Source organism: Ceratotherium simum, chromosome 15 (genome assembly GCF_057802395.1).
Source record: "Ceratotherium simum simum isolate JZ-2026a chromosome 15, ASM5780239v1, whole genome shotgun sequence".
In the NCBI taxonomy this organism is placed as follows: Eukaryota; Metazoa; Chordata; class Mammalia; order Perissodactyla; family Rhinocerotidae; genus Ceratotherium; species Ceratotherium simum.
The window spans coordinates 24,887,194-24,906,961 of NC_141914.1; the positions used below are offsets into that span (position 1 = coordinate 24,887,194).

General features: G+C 46.3%; 1 protein-coding gene across 1 annotated transcript in view; it reads right to left on the bottom strand.

The window, feature by feature from the left end:
• MYLK (myosin light chain kinase) overlaps nucleotides 1-19,768 on the bottom strand; it is a 264,120-nt gene that overhangs the window by 106,220 nt on the left and 138,132 nt on the right. The window contains exons 4-11 of the mRNA XM_087439713.1: nucleotides 15,117-15,165; nucleotides 13,995-14,160; nucleotides 12,612-12,777; nucleotides 10,823-10,841; nucleotides 8,897-9,429; nucleotides 8,119-8,325; nucleotides 4,139-4,273; nucleotides 833-985 (exon numbers count right to left, since the gene is read on the bottom strand). Coding sequence (XP_087295839.1) covers nucleotides 833-985; nucleotides 4,139-4,273; nucleotides 8,119-8,325; nucleotides 8,897-9,429; nucleotides 10,823-10,841; nucleotides 12,612-12,777; nucleotides 13,995-14,160; nucleotides 15,117-15,165 — 1,428 coding nt within the window. The remainder of the gene's footprint in view (nucleotides 1-832; nucleotides 986-4,138; nucleotides 4,274-8,118; nucleotides 8,326-8,896; nucleotides 9,430-10,822; nucleotides 10,842-12,611; nucleotides 12,778-13,994; nucleotides 14,161-15,116; nucleotides 15,166-19,768) is intronic.

Here is a 19,768-nt window from a genome sequence, read left to right on the forward strand (position 1 = left end):
CCTTGTCCTTTTCAGTGAAACATCCCCTGTGGCCTCCCGGAAGGTGGGTGCTCACGTTACAGGGAGACTCTGCCCGAGAGGCCTGAGCCCGGGGGACAGAGTGACAGTCTGCTGGGAAGGCAGAGCACAGTGCCCCTGTGCAAGCACCCAGGCCTCAGTCACACACAGGAGCTGGGGGCCCAGGCCCGGCCGAGGGTGGGGAGTCAGGCTTACCTGATGGCCCTGGACCCAAGAAGCACTTCCTGGGCACTGTCAGCAAGCCCGCCAATACCACGGCCCAGACAGCTCTGTCTGGACATCCCTGCGACTTCCTGGGACTAAGCCCTTAGCGCGGATCAATGGATGACCATGATAATCAGATTACTGGACACCAGGCTGATGATGTATAAAAACAAGCCTGGGGTGGTAGGGAGGAACAGGGTCAGAAGGAAAGGAGGGATGACTGGTGACCCTCTAGAAGCCTCAGGACCAGCACTCTGTTACCCAGTGGTCCCCAGCATGTGCAGGGTCATTGGTGAGACCCCTAAGTCCTAGGCGGTATGTGAGTACTCCTCCTAGGTCATCTTTCAGTGTATGTGGTTTTCTTCCTACCAGATTAGAACTTCTTGAGACAAGGAAGCTCTTGCCTCTTTCCCCCGCATCTTCCCTCAGCCCCAGTGTGGGGAGGGGTGGGGAACTGGCCTTTTCATGTCCATCTCCCATGGTAGACCCTTGTCACTGTGAATTCCTAGAGGCCACCTCCTCCACCTGCCTGCCTTCAGGTGCAGTGCTCTTTCTCCAAAGATGTGTCTGCAGGAAAGGTGCTTCTAGAGAGGTGTCCAGAGGCTCCTACCATGGACAGTGACCCGGGCGCTGCAGGACACCTGCCCCAAGGTGTTCTCAGCCAGACAGGTGTAGGTGCCCTGGTCCTCCGGCAGGGCGTCCTGGATGTGGAGCTCAGCCACGCCAGCCTCGCAGGTGGAGTGAGCATACCGGATGGGCTGCTCTGTGGAGGGAAGCACAGGAAGGTCAGGCCAGGGAGCACCCGGTGGTGGGGACATGAGCCCCGTCCTCAACGGGGTGGCTGTTGTTATGACACTGATGCTCACAATGCTCGCTGAGATCCACTGAGGGCTAATGAGTGCCAGGCCCACCCCCAGCTGGCTGGACAGAGGCTCAGGGTGGAGAGAGAGGCAGGTTCTAGGGAGACGAAGGAGAGGGAGTGATTGCGTGAGGTGGAGGAGCAAGACTGGGAGGACTAGGGGAGAGATTCTGGAGGCATTTAGAATGCAGGAGGGAAAGAGACATAGTTCTCTGCATTCTGTTTAAATAAACAGTCCCCAAATCTGCATCTCGGACTTCTCAGAATTCTGAGCCTGGAAAGAATCTTACAGGATCATCTGGCCCATAGCCCAGCCTCAGGCAGAACAGGCCTTGCCCAGACTGAACACGAGGTTCCTGGCTCCCTTTAGATGTCTCCAGAAACAATAATTCCATTTCCCATTGCAAATATTTATCGGAAAGCAATTCTACGACCTCAACCCCATGCTGCAATTAGGTGCATTTCTTGCATACAATTAGACGTATTTTAGGGTTCACAGTAAAGGTAAATATGGGGAACGAAAACGACTCTGGCCTCTTCTTCCCAGAGCCCTTCCAGGAGAGGCCCTTTTTTATTCAGGTCACCTAAAGTCCTGCGTGGAGATAGAAGCACAGGCTAGGAACTTCAGTGGTTTCCTTAATTCTATATATTCCTGAGACTCTATCATTCCAGGATGTGAGCTTTCATTTCCAGGGGGAAAAAAAAACCTCATTACTGAAGATTCTGGCTTTACAGCAGGAATGTGTCCAATCACCAAGAAGCAACTGTCAGCTTCTTCCCTTATCAGGCCCCAGGGTCCTGGTTTGCACTTCATAAAATTGGGGGTGGGCAGTGGGGGAGGGAGACAGTATGTAAAGAAGTCCTCTCCTCGCAATGCAATGTTTTCTTCTGCACACAGCAGCACTTCAAGTCTCCATGACAGTCTGGCAGAGACTGCCAAGCATGCCAGAGGGCCAGAGGGAAAAGATTCTGCCCGACCTACTGAACTTCAGAAAAGTGGGGTTGGGGGCTGGGAAAGGCAGGAGCCAGGATCCTGTTCCTGAGAGGATTGAGCAACGCTCTTTGTTTTTACTTTTTGTGAAAATGACACCCTAAAACCACTCTTCCTTGAAAATACCGATACGTTCCGTCACTGCCATCAAAGTGTTTCTGCTGTCAAAACATGCACCGACGAGCTGTTTGAGAGCTCTCCTTTCACTGGGGCATAACCCACAAGCATGGGATGGAATGGTGGTCACAGAAAGGAGGTGTTGGCTCAAGGCATTCAGAATTGGGAGACACAGATCTCTTCCAGCTCCAAGACTGGGCTGGACCAGAGTTAGCGGCCACGAGAACCCAACTTGTGCACGATCGCCCTCTAGTGGGAAGAGTGCGGAAATGCCAAGATTCACCAAGAGTAAGAAGGTTGGGTTGCTTTTCAGTCCTGAGTGGTTTGACCAGGGGTCTGCAAACTACATCTTGTGGGCCAGCCCTGACCTGCAGCCTGTTTCTGTACAGCTTCAAAGCCAATGACAGTTTTTACATATTTTAAATGGTTGGGGAAAAAAATCAAAGGAAGACTATTTCATGGCATGTGAAAATTGTATGAAATTCCCATTTCACCGTCCATAAATAAAGTTTTATTGCAACACAGCCACATTTATTCTTCTACCTACTGTCTCTGGCTGCCTTTGTGCTACAACAGCAGAGTTGAGTAGTTGTGACAGAGACTGTATGGCCTGCAAAGCTGAAAATATTTACTGTCTGTCCTTTATAGAAAATGTTTATTGACCCCTGGTCTGGACTCTGAGCCAGATGTAAATGAAACTCTCCTACTCAGATCCATTACTAGTCCTTAACGTCCTTGTTCTGTTCCAGCCAAAAGAAGGCTGCCTCCTGTGGTCAGTCATGAGATCCGATAGGAGCTCTGTTCTTAGCGAGGAGTGGAGGGAAGGAGACCTCAATTTTCACTTATTTACCCAAAAAGACGACACATAGGAAGACTCCATGGCACCTTCTCTCACTGACTAACGAGAATTTCTAGCAAAGCCTAGGCAAACTACACCAACAAGGAAGGTTCACAATAAATGCGTCAGTGGCGCAGAAACAAATGGCGCTATATGATGCACAGGTGGTGGGAGTCACTGCTCCCTAAGGAGACTATTCTATCAGCAGTGAGAGCTGGCTGAGACCCGGAACCTTCTGTTCCAGCCCAGCTCCTCACCAATAAAGAACCAACACCCAGAGAGGCAATGTGGGGTCTCCAAGGTCACCTGTCCACTTGGTGGCGGAGGAGGACGAGTGCTTCTGTCTCCTGACTCTTGGCAGGTGCTCCTTCATCCTCCCTGTGGACCCGCCAAGTAGATCCTGCTCAATTTCATCAAATTTATGGACCGTTCTCAGTTCTAAAATTAGTGTTTTCCCATTCTTTTGGAATGTAAAGGCTTTTTTTTTTTTCAAAAGAGAAAGGTGATAGTACAGGATAGTTAATTTTTTCCAAGGACCTTACTTGGCAAAAAAAAGGTTGGCATGTCTCTGTGGGACTACAACATTAAAAAGAATTACTGGTCTATGAACCCCAAAACCACCTGCCACTAAAGAAAAGGTGAGGTCCCATGAACAACTTCTGGTGTGGTTCATTAATTTGTTGTTTATTTGCTCATTTGTTGACTGAACAACTATTTACTGAGGGCCTCCTATGAGCCTGGCCATATAAAAAGGAACTAACTTGCTTGTGCACCTATGTGCCAGGCACCTCGTTAACTGTTTTACATAAAAAATCCAATTTAATTTTCACAACTGCCACCCTGGAAGGTAGGTGGCATTATTCCCGTCTTGCAGACGAGGACTCAAGGCTCAGATGGAAGTAGTAACTTGCCCAGTGTCCCCAGCTAGGCAACAGCAGACTCCAGGTCCCACGCTCTCTCTGGACTCTGTGCTTCCTTCTTATGCATAAATGGTTCAGAGTGATAAATGGGGGAAGCCAAGTGAGCATGCAGGTAGGGCTAAAGCGTCCAGGGAGCTGAGCAGGGGGCTGGGGTCAGGTGCTGGGGCAGAGGGCTGGGGCGGGGCACTCACCATTGAGCAGCCAAGTGATGTGGGGTACCGGCGTCCCCTGCACCAAACACTGCAGCACAAAGTCCTGGCCCTCAGTGACGGTGCAGTCCTTCAGCACACTGGAGAACGAGGGGGCCACCTCCATCATGGCCAGCCCTGCGAGGGCAAAGAACAGACAGGCCATCTCAGATCACAGCTGGCCCGCTCTGGTGACTGACCACAGTCCCCCAGAGCCTCACAGGCAGACGCCTTGCACTATCTTCACACCTGGAAGCAGGCAGCACCACCGGTGTAGAGACCTAGAGCCTGAGGCAGAGTAACCAGCAGGGGCTTTTCACTGTCACAAAACACCCCAGGTCTGGGCGCACTCAAGACCCGGGGGGGCCTGCCTCCCCTCTTCGGGGACTCGGGCACCTCCTGGCAGTCTTGACTTCGGCTGTCCTGGAGCATCCCCAGAGCTCCTTCTCCCCCCTTTCTTGGTCCTACTCTACTTTCTAGTGTCTTCTAGATTCTTTAATATGTTCCACTGGACCCCGCACAGTCTTGTGAATATCTTTTTACTTGTAGAGACCACATGCCCCCTGGTGAGGATGTTTCAATCTTAAATTATCCTAATTATTTTTTCCAATTCCAGGACTGAATCAAATGACAAAGACTCATATGTGTTCTAGTTTTCCCACCTAGGTCAATGGTTCAGAAACGTGGGGGGCCTGGGACTATGCATTACTGAGTTCCCCCATGATTCTGATGCACACTCCAGTTGAGAACCACCAAGCTGAACTTTCCAAAAGCCTTCTACATTGGTGAATTGGGGAGCAATTTGTAGTTTGGGGGCCTTAATTAAGAGCAATAGTGATAGATAATCTCTTCTACAACATCCCGAACATGCTGCAGAAATATCACAGTGGTTGATGGCTGGGAAAGGTAACTGGATTTGGTGATTAGAAGACAGCTCACCGCGCTTTTCAAGAGAAGCTATTCAATACGGTGATGAGGAGAAAGCCATATTATATTGCAGGGCTTTAAGGGCAAAAACAAATAGTTGGGGGCTTGCTATGTGCCAGGCACTTTTCCAGATGTGACTGTGACAATGCCATGAGGTTGCTCTCTTTAGCTCAGTTTACAGAGAAAGTTAATAACTTCCCATAGCCCAGCACCATAGAGAAGCCCGGCTTTACGCCCAGCTCTCTGCCTCTACGTCCACACTTCCTCCTCCAGACCAGAGCTCCCCTAAGGAGAGAGTAGGCAGTGGGAGAGCAGCACCATCAGAATGATGATGCATCTGAATGGGACTGACACTGAGGGACAGGATGGACAGACAACCTCGAGAGGTGTGGGGAGGCACCACCTCCACCCCTTCCCCTGGCCAGCGTCAAATTCCCTCATTAGAGAAACGCCTTGGGGAGTCATTGAAAAGAATATGCGCTTGAAAGTAGGAGCTTGGAGCTTAAGGGGCATCTGTGCAGACGGAAGATTTTCTCTCCTTTGTCAGGGTAGGGAACACCAGAGCACGCTTGCAGGGAGAAGAAAGAGGTCTCTAGATACGGGAAGGGAGGAGATGGAAGAGATGGTGGGAGAGTAAGTCATTATTAGACACGGTCTTTGTGGAGATGGGGAGGGATGGAAAGAGAAGTCTGGGTAAGGGAAGCAGACAGCTTTTTTGCAGTGACAGAAAAAAGAGAGAAAGAGGGTATTGCAGAGAAGATAAAGAACTACATCCCATGACTTGCACCTTGGTGAAGTCACCAGGAGAAGTTTTAGAACAGCTAGTGTCTCCAAGAAGAAAGGGAGTCAAGAAGCACTTCTGGAACGGTCGAGTGAGGATTTCTGAAAATCCACTCCTTGTACAAGCCACAAGAACACTGGCAAAAGTCATCAAGATCAACTTTTTCAGAACTCTGGACATTAACCAAAGGCTTGCAACATTCTAAAGAGCATTCATTCAAAAACAAACAGACAGAGGAATCTTGGTAAGAACCGCAAGCTTTGTGGCAATCTCAATTCCCATCCCCCTCGCCTCAGCTCTTCGCTAGCTTTGAAAATCAACATTCTCTTTCACCCCCGACTTGTTGCAAGTATAGTCTCTGTGCACAGTTCCATTTAATAATAACAGCTAGCACTCCAACAAAAGTTTGGTGGACACGATGCCACGTGTGTGTCCCCTGCCCTGACACACAGCCTGGATGATGAGACTTGGTTGGGCTCCTGGACCTGTGAACTCTGCCTGCAGGCACTCCTACCTCCACATGGAATGAATAATATTCCTTGCAAAGGCATGAACATGGAAAAATCCCAATTAAGAAGTGAGTCAACAGTATATAGTGAGAAGTCAGACTACCTCCCACCCCTTCCTATGGACTCCCAGTTTCCCTTCCTAGAGGCAACTTGTGGAACCTTCCAGAAATATTTTATGCACACACAGACATCTGTTTGCATATATATACATAGATTTTTTTTCCTTTTATGCAAATAGCATATGACACACACGGCTTTTCTCTCTTACTAACGTATCTTGGACATGTTTCACCATCAGAGTCTACAGGTCAGCCACATTTGTTTTACAGGCTGCACGGCATCCTGCTGTCTGGATGAACCACTAAGTTCTTTTCTTTTCCTTTCTTTTTTTTGAAACGTTTCTTATTATAATAAATTTCAAACACACACAAAAGTAGAGAAAGCAGTGTAGTGAATCGTCATATATCTGTTTCTCAACTTTAATAATTATCAACTCATGGCCAATCTCATTTCATTTACACCTCCACCAACTCCCACCATCCATGGATTATTTCTGAAGCAAGCATCAGAAATCATATCATTTCACCAGTAAATAACTCAGTTTACATCTCTAAAACATATGGACTTAAAAAAATAACCACAAGACCATCATCACATCTTAGAAATAGCACTAATTCCTTTATATCAAATATCTTACCAATGCTCAAATTTTCCTGATGTTCTCATATGATTTTTTCAAAGGTGTCTCAATCAGGATCCATGCAAAGTCCATGTATTGCAATTGTTGATGTCGCTTACGTATCTTTTCATCTAAGTGCCCTCTAGCTTGTCCCTCCCTTCCTCTCTTTGCTTGTAGTTTATTTATTGGAAAAAAAATAGGCAAAGGTTATTTGTCCCACAGCGTTTCCAACAGCCTGAAATTTGCTGACCCTATCTCTGTGGTTTAATATGTTCCTCAATAGTCTGACAGGGGTCTAGGGTCCCCAAATAGCATTTAAAGTGAGGAGGAAACTTTATAGAGCGATAGATGGGTACAAGGATATTTATCACAGTTTTGTTACCATAGTGAAAAAATGGAAACAACCTAAATATTCAACAAAAAGAGGAGGCCTAAATTAGATACATTATTCTATGAAATATTACATGGCTATTAAAACTCATGTTTTCAAATAATATTAAATAATATAGAAAGAAATAGTATGGAAAGATACTTTTGTAACATGCTTATGTAACATGAGCAAATTAGAATAGAAAGCAGTATACAAATAGTACAATGGCAATTTTGTTTTAAAAACATTAAAATATCATTTATTTCTGAGTCATAAGATTACATATTGTTTAAATTCCCCACCATGAACATACATTACTTTTATAAGCAGACATTACAAGAAACATAAAAGATGTGGGATCCCACATCATCTCACATTACTCTAAAGGCATATATTTAGTGAATATTTGGTTCTCTGTGGTTACGAAGGGGGGATACGGCTGAGGAACAGCTGCCCTGGGACAGCTGAGGAACCTAAAAAAGACAGTTCTCAGCTGGGCTGGGCCTGGGGCCTGGGCATGTTTATTTTGAGGTGATTCTGACATGAATTCCTCATCAGGAATCACGTCCTGGAGCAATGACTTTGGTCTTGGCATGTGGGTGGGGATGATGTTTCTGTTCGGTTGTACACTCTGGGCGGGGGGCTGTAGGAGATGACACTTGTGCAGCGTATGAGCACCCCATGAGAACCCAGGGTGACCTGGAGGAGTGTACTCACTTTTCACCCGGAGGGTCCAGCCACAGGACACCTGGCCTCGGACGTTGGAGGCTGTGCAGCTGTAGTTCCCGCTGTCCCTCACCCGGGCTCTCGGCAGGGAGAGGTAATGGGATCCGCCATCTTCATAAACCTCAATGGAGCCTTCTCGTCTCCTCACGGGGGCACCTTCCAGGAACCAGGTCACTTCGGGTTTCGGGATCCCTGAAACTACAGGGCCAGGTGAAGAATGTGAGGCCCCTGGAAAGCACATTGGGCTTATGAGGCATGGGGGGCCTGAACCCCAGGGAAGAGCTCAGTCTGGTGTGCAGCTGCTCTCCTGGTTGAGTGCCCTCAACCCTCCACTCCACAAGAGTAAACATCTCAAGACAGAGGTAGGGTACTTGGGGACGAGGGATACAAGGGTGACAAGCCAGGTCCCCAGAAGCCAAAGCCAGCAGAAGAGATGAAAGAGAAGGAGACCCTATGTCTTGTTTTGTGATGGTGATGGTGGTAATGGGTTTCCCCCTCTAGGGTGGTAAGAATTAGGGTACAGGGTCCACGATCTATCCAACAATGAACACGGGGCTACTGTTAGGTGCTTCTCCAGAACGAGGGACATTACTAGACTGAGTCTTTCCTCAGGGAAGACCCCTGTGGGGTGGCTTCCTGGGGGTAGGATGGGGGTCTAGTTCGAGAGGATGAGTGGATACAGGAGGCTCAGACCACTGTGCTGAAGGGAGGGAGCGGCCACCCAGGGGCTACACTGTGGGGTCCAGTGACCTTTGTTAGCTCTACTCACCCTCACATCTGAACTTGACTGTTTGATCTTCATTGACTTCCTGGCTTTGGGGCTTACTCTCGAATTTGGGGAATGTTGAATCCCTCCAGCTCTCCACGGGGATTTTCCTGGTAGCAACCTTGCTCACAGCTTCTTGGCTTCCCAGGCCAGACTGCCTGGTGGGGAGGGTGCCTGGAGGGGGAGCAGCTGGTCTCTCTTTCTCTTCTCTGGAAGGAGAGAGGGCGCCCGAGACCGGTGCTCTTGGTTCTGGCTGGACTTTTGCAGCCTGCAGGGTGATGGTGCTGGAAGTCTTCTGCAGGACGGGGGTCCTCAAGGCCTTTCTAGGTGAGTCCTCAGGCTCCAGCCTCGATTCCCTCAGGGGCTGAGGCTGGCTGCCTGTGGCCCAGGCAGGGGAGCCCCCTCGCTGGGTGCTAGAGCAGTTTTTACGTTCAGCTGCAGGTTCCAAGGTGTCCAGTGTTGGCCCCTGCGTGAATCCATTGGTCACTTCCTTCCTGATATCTGAATTGGCTGCCTTTGTTTCTCTCACAAATGACCTGTTGGTGGTCGGTGGGGCAGGGAGGGATGACAGGGGGGAAGGAGAAGGAGGAATAGAATGATCACCTGCTTATTCACAAGCATTACTCATCACAAGCAGATTCCGGAGATCACAAAGCCCGCAATTAAGAGAGAGAATAAGAGCAAAAGTCTTTCTCGGCAGCTTTCTCAGTTTCAAGCCAGAAACATGCAGTCATTCCTGACACTTCTCTGTCCTGCATCCCCAGGCCAGAGCCTGTTCTATCCACACTTATTAAATCCACCTCTTTTCTCTTCTCCATGAGCACTGCCCTAATTCAAACCACACAGCCGGTTTCCCCTGGTCACGCTTGCCCTCTCTCATCCATGTTCCACACAGCCAGCACGGTCAATCTTCTATAAACATAAATCGAATCATGTCGTTTCAAGCTTAAGGATTTTCCAAGAGCTTTCCCACTATATTAAGAATAAAGCTGAGCTTCTCGAGACGGCCTGCAAGGATGCAGCTGGCTCGGCTGCCTCTTTTTTTTTTTTGCTGAGGAAGATTTGCCCTGAGCTAACATCTGTTGCCAGTATTCCTCTTGTTTTCCTCTTATGTGAGCCTCCACCACAGCATGGCTGCTAACAGACCAGTGGTGTAGGTCTGTGCCTGGGAACCGAACCCAGGCCGCCAAAGTGGAGTGCGCCAAACTTAACCACTAGTTAAGGGGCTGGCCTGCTCCAGCTGCCTCTGGAACCTCTGTTGCCCATCAGGCTGCAGCCACATGGGTGTTCTTTTGGGATCCCCAGCACCCACCTCTCATCTCACTGCTTTTGCCCATGCTGCCCCCTCTATTAGAATGCTTTCTCCCTGAGCTTTTCTTCACTCCTCACAGGCCTGAGCTCAAACGTCAAGTTTTCAGAAAGGGTTTCTCTGACCCTCTAATCTACATTAGCACTTCTCTGTTATTCTTCCTTATAGATGCATCACAGTTTGTAATCGTATATTCATGTGGCTCTGCTTAAAGCCCTTCTCTGCACTAGACCTCTGCTCACCCCGCATACCCAGAGTCTAGCACTGAGCCTCGCACACAGGAAAGGAAGCCCCTGATGAAGATGTGCTGGAGGAGCGAGTGGATTCTGGCCTGGAACGTGTAAGGCACCCTTTCCAGAGCAGAGTGCCCTTCCTAACTAGTAAAGATACTGAGCAGATACTGAGCAAGACGACAGCATTGGGTCTCAATACTGATGGCAAGCCTCACATGTTACAATAGGAGAACAAAAAAAACACCCCAAAGAAGACAACTTCCCCAAACAGTCAGCTCTCCCTCCCTTTCTGGTGACTCAGAAATTCAGGGCATTTTTCAATTACAGTCCCTCTTTTCCTGCAGGACATTTCAATGGAAACATAATAATCACAAAGCCTAGACATACCTATTGGTGTTCTCCAAACCTGGAAAAAGGGAGAAGGGTAGAAAGACTGTTAGTGGAATATTTTACACACTGAGGAGACAGTGATAAGACAACAATCTCATTTATTACAGAGTTTTTACTCCCTGAGCTCTCACTGGCCCCCTCACTGTGGTCCCACCTCCCTTCCCCTTCCAGCTTCCCTGGTCCTGGACTTTTTGGGTTAATCTGATAAACTCCTTGGAGTCCTGGAGACACTGTCAGCACTTCCACTGCTGCCCTGGCCCTTTTATAGGGGCCTCTGCTACCGTACCCTGTGGCCTGTCCTGGTCAGCAGCCTATAGATGGAAACAAAACCCATCGAGGGACAAACAAAACAAAAAGCCACTGAAAATTTCAGTTTAACTTCCATGTGGCCCTCAAAAACAAACCCCCAAAGGGATCATTTCTGACAAATACCTGCTTTAAAAATGTACAGGGAAAGTGTAATTTTATTCAATTCTTCAAAGAAAAAACATACAATATATATTTTTTCCTGCCAAATTATTTTTTTTAAATTTTATCATGGAAAATTTCAAAATATACAATAGTAGAGAGAAGGATATAACAAACTTTGAAAGCCATCACTCAGATAAGGAAATATCAACATTTGCCAGCCTTATCTATCTCTTTTGGTTTTGGTTTTTTTTGAGGGGCTTTTTCTGGGGCTATTTAAAACAAATCCCAGGCAACATATCATTTTGTCATTTGGTACTTGAGGAACAAACAGGTCTTAATTCAATGCTCGGACAAGTAAAGGGAGGGAGACTAAAACACTCCCCTCAGCGCCTAACAGCAGGTCCCAATCCCGCAGTGAGCTGTGAAGTCGGATCCTTCAGTCAGGACGAGGCTGTTTTTTCCCTTAATGGTGTAGAATAGAATAGAAAATACCAGCATGTACTGTACATAGCACAATGCAGGACTGTTTCATGAAACTGGTTTCAGTTAAATATGTTTATATACATATGTGTGTCCCGGGTTGCAATGTAGAATCAATTTCTTTCTGTGGGTTGTGAAACACTTGGGCCAAAAAATGCTAATGAGAGCAAGGAGGAATAGTTTCTGAGAAAGGAAGGAGATGTGGAAGAGAAATGTCATAGAAGAAAAGAGGGTAAGACAGGAGGAGGGGAGAGTGAAGGCCGTGTCCCCCAAGATCCTCAACTCCCACCCTGATCAAGGTTCCCGCTCCCATGAGGTGACATTAATCCCCTTCCCCGGCCACATGCTCCAGCCTCCCCAGGCTGGACTTGGCAGAACCAAGGGGAATGTAAGGAGGAGACATGTTCAAAGAGATTTCAAAGGAAAAACCAACAGAGGTTGATGATGACAGCAGGGGTCAAAGGTGACACTGAAATATCCAGTCTGGGTGAGAAAGAAAACGAGGAAACTGGGGTGGGAAGAGTTAAGTTGAGGGACACCTGATTTGAAGGACAGAGTGGACGGTGAGTTAAATTTTAGGCAGGTTAAATTTGGGGTGATGGCAAGACATTAGCAATGTCCACTCTTCCAATTGGCAATTAGAGATACAAAAAGGGAGTCTGAGCAAGAAGACTGAAGACAGAGGTATGGGACAGAGTGTGGGGACACAAGTAAAGCATCTTCCTCTGTGGCCGAGTCTGTGCTGCCGCCCACTTCCTTTCTTCTGGTTCAAGACCCTGCCCCGGGGAACGCATGGGTATGTAAGAGGGATACGTGTAACACACAGATGCGTAACGAACAAGCAGCTCCTTCTAGTAAGGATCGTTCTGCACGAGCCTCTCCCACCAGTTGATACCTTGGATGGAAAGCTCAGCTGACATGGAGGCCTTCCCTGACCCGTTCACCACCAAGCACGTGTACACTCCCACATCATCTTGGTTGACCTCATGGATTTCCAGAACTTGCATCCCATTCTTCTCAGACATAGACACACGGGCACTTGGCTGCAGGGGAACATCTCCCTGTGGATGGCAATAGGGTAGCTTCATCAGGGAAACCTGCTCACCTTTTGGCACTGTCCTCCTACCTCCTGCCAAGCCTGGTGGGACAGACATCAGGCATGACAGCAGAGCCCTCTGCTCTGGGCTCTGTCAACATGCTCAGAGAGCAGTCTTTGGATAACCCAGGGGCACTGACTCGAGGTCCATGCATGCTGTGTGGTGTATGTTCCAGCTTAGAGCAGACATATGGAACCTGTTTCAAAGGAGCCCTAGATTGTGGGAAGTCCTATATTTCTCACTTTAGTTCTCCTTTGCCTCCATCTTCCTTTTATTCTTTTCCCTGGGTCAGTTCAGGAGAATTAGGAAATAGATAACAAGTGTCCCATCGCTCATTATTTTATTTTATTTTTTGGTGAGGAAGATTGGGTGAGCTAGCTAACATCACTGAGCCAACATCTCTGCCAATCTTTCTCTATTTTTTGTATGTGGGATGCTGCCATAGGATGGCTTGATGAGTGGTGTGTAGGTCCGTGCCTGGGATCCAAACCCCAGGCCGCCGAAGTGAAGCATGCGAACTTAACCACTATGCCACTGGGCCAGCCCCTCTCATCACTCATTTTTATTCAGGAGTTCCATCTGTGAAAAACCTACTCTTCCTGGCCTTGACCCCAAGAGTCCCCGATGGCTCCTCACTGCCCTGTTTAACATCCCCCACCACCACCTCCACTTCCCCCTCCCCCACCTCCTCCTCCTTCTCTGCCTTCACATTGCCCAGCCCTGAATGATTTATAAAGCACTTCCATATGAAGCCTCTCAACAGTACTTTGAGGTAGGTGGGATGATCTCTGCCTCACAGATAAGGAAACCAGGGTTCCAAGAGATCAAATGACTTGCCCAGTATCACATGCTTTGTGAACCAGGTTGCTGTGGCTTGAAACCTAGACCCATGACTTCAAATTCCACTCTCTTGAGATGTCAGGTCTGTGTTGACTCAGAAGTTTTATGCTCTTTTGTGAGTGTGTGGATTATGGGACTCTGTGGAGGCAGTGACAGAGGGAGAGTGTGCAAACAGAGGCAAGAACAAGCATGGCTATCAAAGATACAGAGCACCCTCGAGAACCATCTACTGAAACAGAAGGGACCGACTGGAAAGGCAGACTCCCACTAGCCCAAGGGTCTAACCCTGAACTCTCTGGGGCCCCAGACCTGGGCCAGAGTCAGGGCAGACAAAACCTCACCTTGAGCCAGGTGACCTGTGGTTGGGGCCGGCCAGTGACCTTGCAGGAGAATCGTCCCATCTGTCCTTCTTTGACCACGGCTCGGCCCAGCTTGGTAGCAAACTTCGGTGGGCACTCTCCCCAGATGCTAGGACGGGTCTCCACTGGGGGTGCTGTGAATCTGTCCCTGGAAAGAAATCAGCAGAGAACCCAGCAGCAATTCAGATCCTCTTCTCTCCGCAACACCCTCCCACCCAAGTCACTTAAGTTGGGGTCAGAAACCAGCCTTTGGTTTCCTTTGGCAGCCTTCCCAACTCTATGCCTCAAACACATTTCTGATGCACCCTCTGGAAAAATCTGTGGCACCAAAACCTATTTCCTCTACCTCCTGGCCATGCAGCTAGACTCCATTTACTAGCCTCCCTTGAAGTAAGGTATACCTGAATTCTACTGAGCTCTGGCCAAAAGCCTGGGTTTTGGCCTAGAGACTGCAAGCAGAAGAGCTGTATGCCATTTCCAGGGTAAACTCAGAAAAACCTCCTGTGAGATTCTCCACACTCTTTCTTGCCCACTCTTCTGGCTAGATGCAGAGGGTTGAGCAGAGGCTCTAAGGCCTAGGAGATGATGGAGCCACAAAATGGAAGGAGCCTGGGTCCCTGAAGGATAATGGGAAGGTTCTCCACCTGTTCAAGCATATCTGAATCGACTTTGCTTGAGCAAGAAATAACTTTTCCTGTGTTAGCCATTGGGATTTGGGGGCCTGTCTGTTATAGCAGCTACTGTTACTTACCCTTACTAATCCTGGTTTACTCTCCATAAGAAGTGTCCCATATTGATGGCCTCTTCGAAGTCTACTTATTTAAGTCTTCTGACTATTGCCTTGATTGTTAGAGATCCCTGCAGATTATGGTCACACAGCCCACTTCCTCAGCATTTAGCAGCTGGACCAGTCAAAGGGGCTATGCACAGAGGCCACCAGGTTGGGAGGCGCTGTGTTAATGACACATCACATCCCAATAGGCTTCCGCTTTAGCTATTTTAACCCAGGATGCCCAAGAAGATGTACTCCCTACACGTGTTCTGTCAAGTCAGCAGGAAAAGCCAATCCAGTGCATCCCTTGGCTTGAACATCCCAGAACTTACCCCAAGGTTTTGGAAACAATAGGCTGACCATGCTTCTTCACAAAGGCCCCTGCAAGTGGAAAACAAAGAGAAAGAGGCTTGAAGGTTCAGGTCTGAGCCACCAACTTGGAGCAACAAAAGTCAGGAAGTGTCAGCAAGAGGGGTGGAGTGAGATAATGATGGAAAGAGGGCACCTTGCCTGAGCCCTAGGGGGGTCAGGCACCATGGGGGGCATGTTACATACATCGTCACATGGATTTCCTGCAACAACTTAAGGCAGCTGGTATTACATCATCCTTCTATTTTTAAACAGATGAGAAAAATGAGATTCAGAGAAGTTAAGTTGCCCTCTTGAGTCACAGAGCCAGCGCAGGAATGCATCCAGCCCTGCCTGTTCTAGAACACTCAACTGTTCCACTGAGCTGTTAAATGCCACAGGACTTTCCATTTTGGGGATTAACTGTGGTGACCCACGACCTCTCCAGAAAACGACCCAGTTGAAGGGAGGGAGGGAGATGAGCATGCATCCCTATTATCACGTCTGTTCATGTGTGACACAATCAACACTCCATCCTTCTACTTAAGGCCCAGCAGATAGCAATATCTGTCCTGCTGGCATGGAGCAGATCACTGGAGATGAGCTACCGTGGAACCAACACCTCACCAGAACCTGCACCAGCAGCACACTGGGCACTGCTGGTCCTGGGTGAGGTGCTGCGGTGCTGGATAGGAAGCAGTTAAATAGCAAACCCAGCAAGGCAGCTGGGTCAGCTCCTTTTATCCAGCTGCTGCTCCTGGGGAGACCAACTCATACTGTGACCAGGAAGTGACTGTAAAGTGGTAGGGTATTTCTGAGGAATAGGGTGGGGGGAGAGGAGGACATTTTTGAGATGGTGATCAGCCTAGAAGTTGTTCTCTTTTTGCCACAAGCTGAAAATGTTTATAAAACCCCACCCAAGGCACACATAGAAAGGGTAAAAGTCATTCCCTGACATCAGCAGGCAGCTGCAATGGGAGATTTGCAGGGTGTTTACAGGAAAATGGTGAACTGCCTTAAATTCGGGAACCGACCACATCTACGTGAATGCATAGGAACATAGGAATGGAGGACAAAGAGCATGGTATTTCCCTTGGCCACATCTGGTTCAAGGTTTCACCAGAACCTTAGTGAAAAAGGATTAATAACAAACACCAGCATCACATTGAAGCTGTGGTTCCACATGGATTGGCAATTATTGTACATGTATTTCTGTTTAACATAACTATTTAGTGAGCTGTGTATATGTTTTCATTCCATAATGCGGGTTGGGTTCTTGTCATTCAATTTTCTGCTCAAGGTTAAAAGAACTTTTAAGCTGATAAAAGGAGAGACCTGTTCTGGGAGGACCCAACTGACAATTACAGTCAAGATGCAGGGGCCCCTCAGACACTGCTGGAGGAAGTGCAAACCAGTCAGTCCTTTAGAAAGTATTTGAGCAAATGAGAATCAAGCTCTGAAGATGCTCTGCTCTTAGACCAGCACCTTCCTTTCTGTGCTTCCAGTCAAAGGAAATGATGCTAAAAGTAGAAACAAAGTTTACAAAGCTGTTCACTTTGGTCTTGTTTATAATAGTAAAAATTGGAAACAATGTAAATGTCACACAGTAGGAAGACAATAAGCGGTTAAGTAAAATGTAGGATTAGACAGCTTATTCTGCCATCAAATTATGTTTAAGAATATATGAAACACGCAGAAATATGTTAAAATATTATCTCTTTGCTCCTCAGCACACTCCAATTGGGCTGTGATCCTTGACACTCCACTGAGCTCCATCCTGACCACCATCTTGCCAAACCCAATCGTTAAGCCTCTTGTTGTCTCACTCAGTAGCACTTGACAAGAGGGGCCACTGCCCTTCAAAGCACTTTCTCCTCCAGACTCTCCTGCTTTTCCCAGGTTGCCTACTCTTCCTCAAACTCTTTCTGTGTTTGACCCTGCATGTGGGAGTCCCTGGCTGAGTCCTGGGGCCTCTCCTCAGTGCTATCGACTCTCTCCCAGGAGGTCTTAGACAGTCCCACCATATCATCTACAAGCTGATGACTCCCAAACCACATCTCCACCAGAAGTCTTATTCATGTATCAGCGGTATCCAGAACAGTGCCCAGAACATTGTAGGTATTCAAATATTTGTTAAATAAATGAATTTTATGAAAAAAAGAGCAGCATACAAACTTTTCTATTCAATGTGATCATAATCAGGTAAAAATAAAATAAAACACCCAAACATAGGAAAACGACCAGAAGAAAATGTATCAAAATGTTATTAATAGCGATTGTTTTTGGGTGGTGGGACTATGAGTAATTTTATTTAGCTCTATTTTCTAAAACCTATAAATACACTGATAAGGAAAAAACAAAACATGCTCTAGTTACCAAAAAAAGCAAAAAAACATTGGGGGAGTTGGAGAAAGAAAGTAAAAAAGGGAAAAAGATTCTGGCATCCAAACAGGTGACTAGGGCCTCTTACACATGCTCTGTATCACAGCACTAGCCACATACCCAATCACTAAGACCCCTAAAAATATCCACGTACCAGTCACTGTACTTATGAAGCTATCCATGTACCAGTCACTGTACTTATGAAGCTATTGTATCACTCATTTCATCTTGGAGTAAAGATCTGATAAAAATTAGACTGATCAATTGAGGAATGGATAAATAAAATGTGGTCTATCCACACAGTGAAATATTATTCAGCAATACAAAGGAATAAAGTAATGAAACACGCCACAACATGGATGAACCTTGAAAAAATTTGCTAAGTGAAAAAAGCCAGACACACAAAAATGTATGATTCCATTTATACAAAATGTTCAAGAGAGGCAAATCCACAGCGACAGAAAGCAGATTAATGGTTGCCAGGGGCAGGGGGAGGGTGGATGGGCAGTGACTGCTTGATGGGTATAGGGTTTCTGTTGGGGTTGATGAAAAGTTCTGGAATTAGACAGTGGTGATGGTTGCAAAACATTGTGAAGTACTTAATGCCACTTTAAAACGGTTAAAATGGTAAATTTTATGTTGTGTGTATTTTACCACAATAAAAAAACTAAACTAAGCGTCTTTAAAACTCTTGGGAGCTAAAGATCTTAATCCAAAGGCTAAAATTCCTTAAAAGATAAAATAAAGCAAAAATATGGCATTTCCTCAAAGAATAGCAAAAGAATGCCGTTTAGAGATACTTCTTTATCAGGGTAAGAGCAGTTTATGGTATGATCCAAAGGTAACACATAAAGCAGGCAGCTAAAAATGGAAATTGAGGAATGCAGATTTCAATGTGAGTTAGCACCAGAGAGTTTACACAGAAACAAAAAGAGAATTTGGGCTAAAATAACTAACAGGGTCTATTTATAGCCAAAAATTTGAAGTTGCAAATTGTCAGATAAGGCAACATTAATTTTGTGAAAGTATGAAAATCTGGCAGAACAGTAAGGCTATGCAGAAAAATAAGTGGAAAGGGGATTAAGGTAGAAATGCCAAAAATAGAAGAGTAAGTCAAGAGAACTGGTGAAGACAGGATCGAGTGGAAGGAAAAAGAGGCCACGGCATTGAAGGTATTTAAACAGTTGTCTTGGATTTTCCAGGACAGTGAAAGACAATGCTGGCAGGTTTTAGGAGTGAAAAGTTCAATAGCGGAGGGACCTAGCTAGCACTTTTTGTCAAAGGATATATATGGAAAGACTGAGTTGAGACAGAGAATGCTGCTGAAAAGCAGAATAATGTGATCAAGATGGTAAGGAGAAGAAATGCTTCTAAAAATGTGTGATGATAAACTTTATCATCCAAACAGGGACTTTTGACACTGACAGGGATGTAATTAATAATTCTCCCAGGTCAACAGGAGTAAACCAGGACTGCTCCAGGCAAACCAGGGTACAGTCACCCCACTGTGGGCAACGTCAAAGTGGATTTTAAGGATTGCTTAAAATAGTGGTTCTCCACTCGATCAGAACAAAGGCTCACTTTTTATAACAGATACTTAGCAATGCCCCCTGTACCATCCTGAATTGAAATTTTCTGCTAACTACCCATATAAATAATTTCAAAAAGAAAATAAATGTAAAGACCTAGCTAAAATATTAAGGAGAAATAAAAGGAAAGTAAATTATAATAATATTTATTTCAGTATGTAAATATTCAAGCATGACTATTTCAACATGCAACTGCTCAGGCACGTTAGAAGACGTAATGAAATGGTCAGATGCTTGCACGGACTCACGTGCAGGTTTGGATGTAAAAGTAAATGATCAAAAAATGTACCGTACAAGTAGTACAGGAAAAGGAAAGAGCACAGTTGTATAGGTAGACTTCTAAAAAATAAAAAGGCTAAAAAGTAGTGTTAGCAATGTTATATGTCAATTACAGCTCAATAAAGAGAGAAAAAATGAAAAATAATAATATAGTAAAAAAAAAAAAAGTAGTGTGAACATAAACAACAGAGCAGACATGTTACATAAAAAAGGAAGAAAGAAACAGCCTTAAAAGAAGATAACATAGCAAGACAAGTTACAGACCACTTAAGTAGAGAAAATGAAAAAAAAAAAAAGACTGTAAGTGTACCGTGAAAACAATTTTCTGTTTTATGAGATGGGATCTTTGAGATCCCTACCTTTACTAAAATACTGTTCAGTCTCTA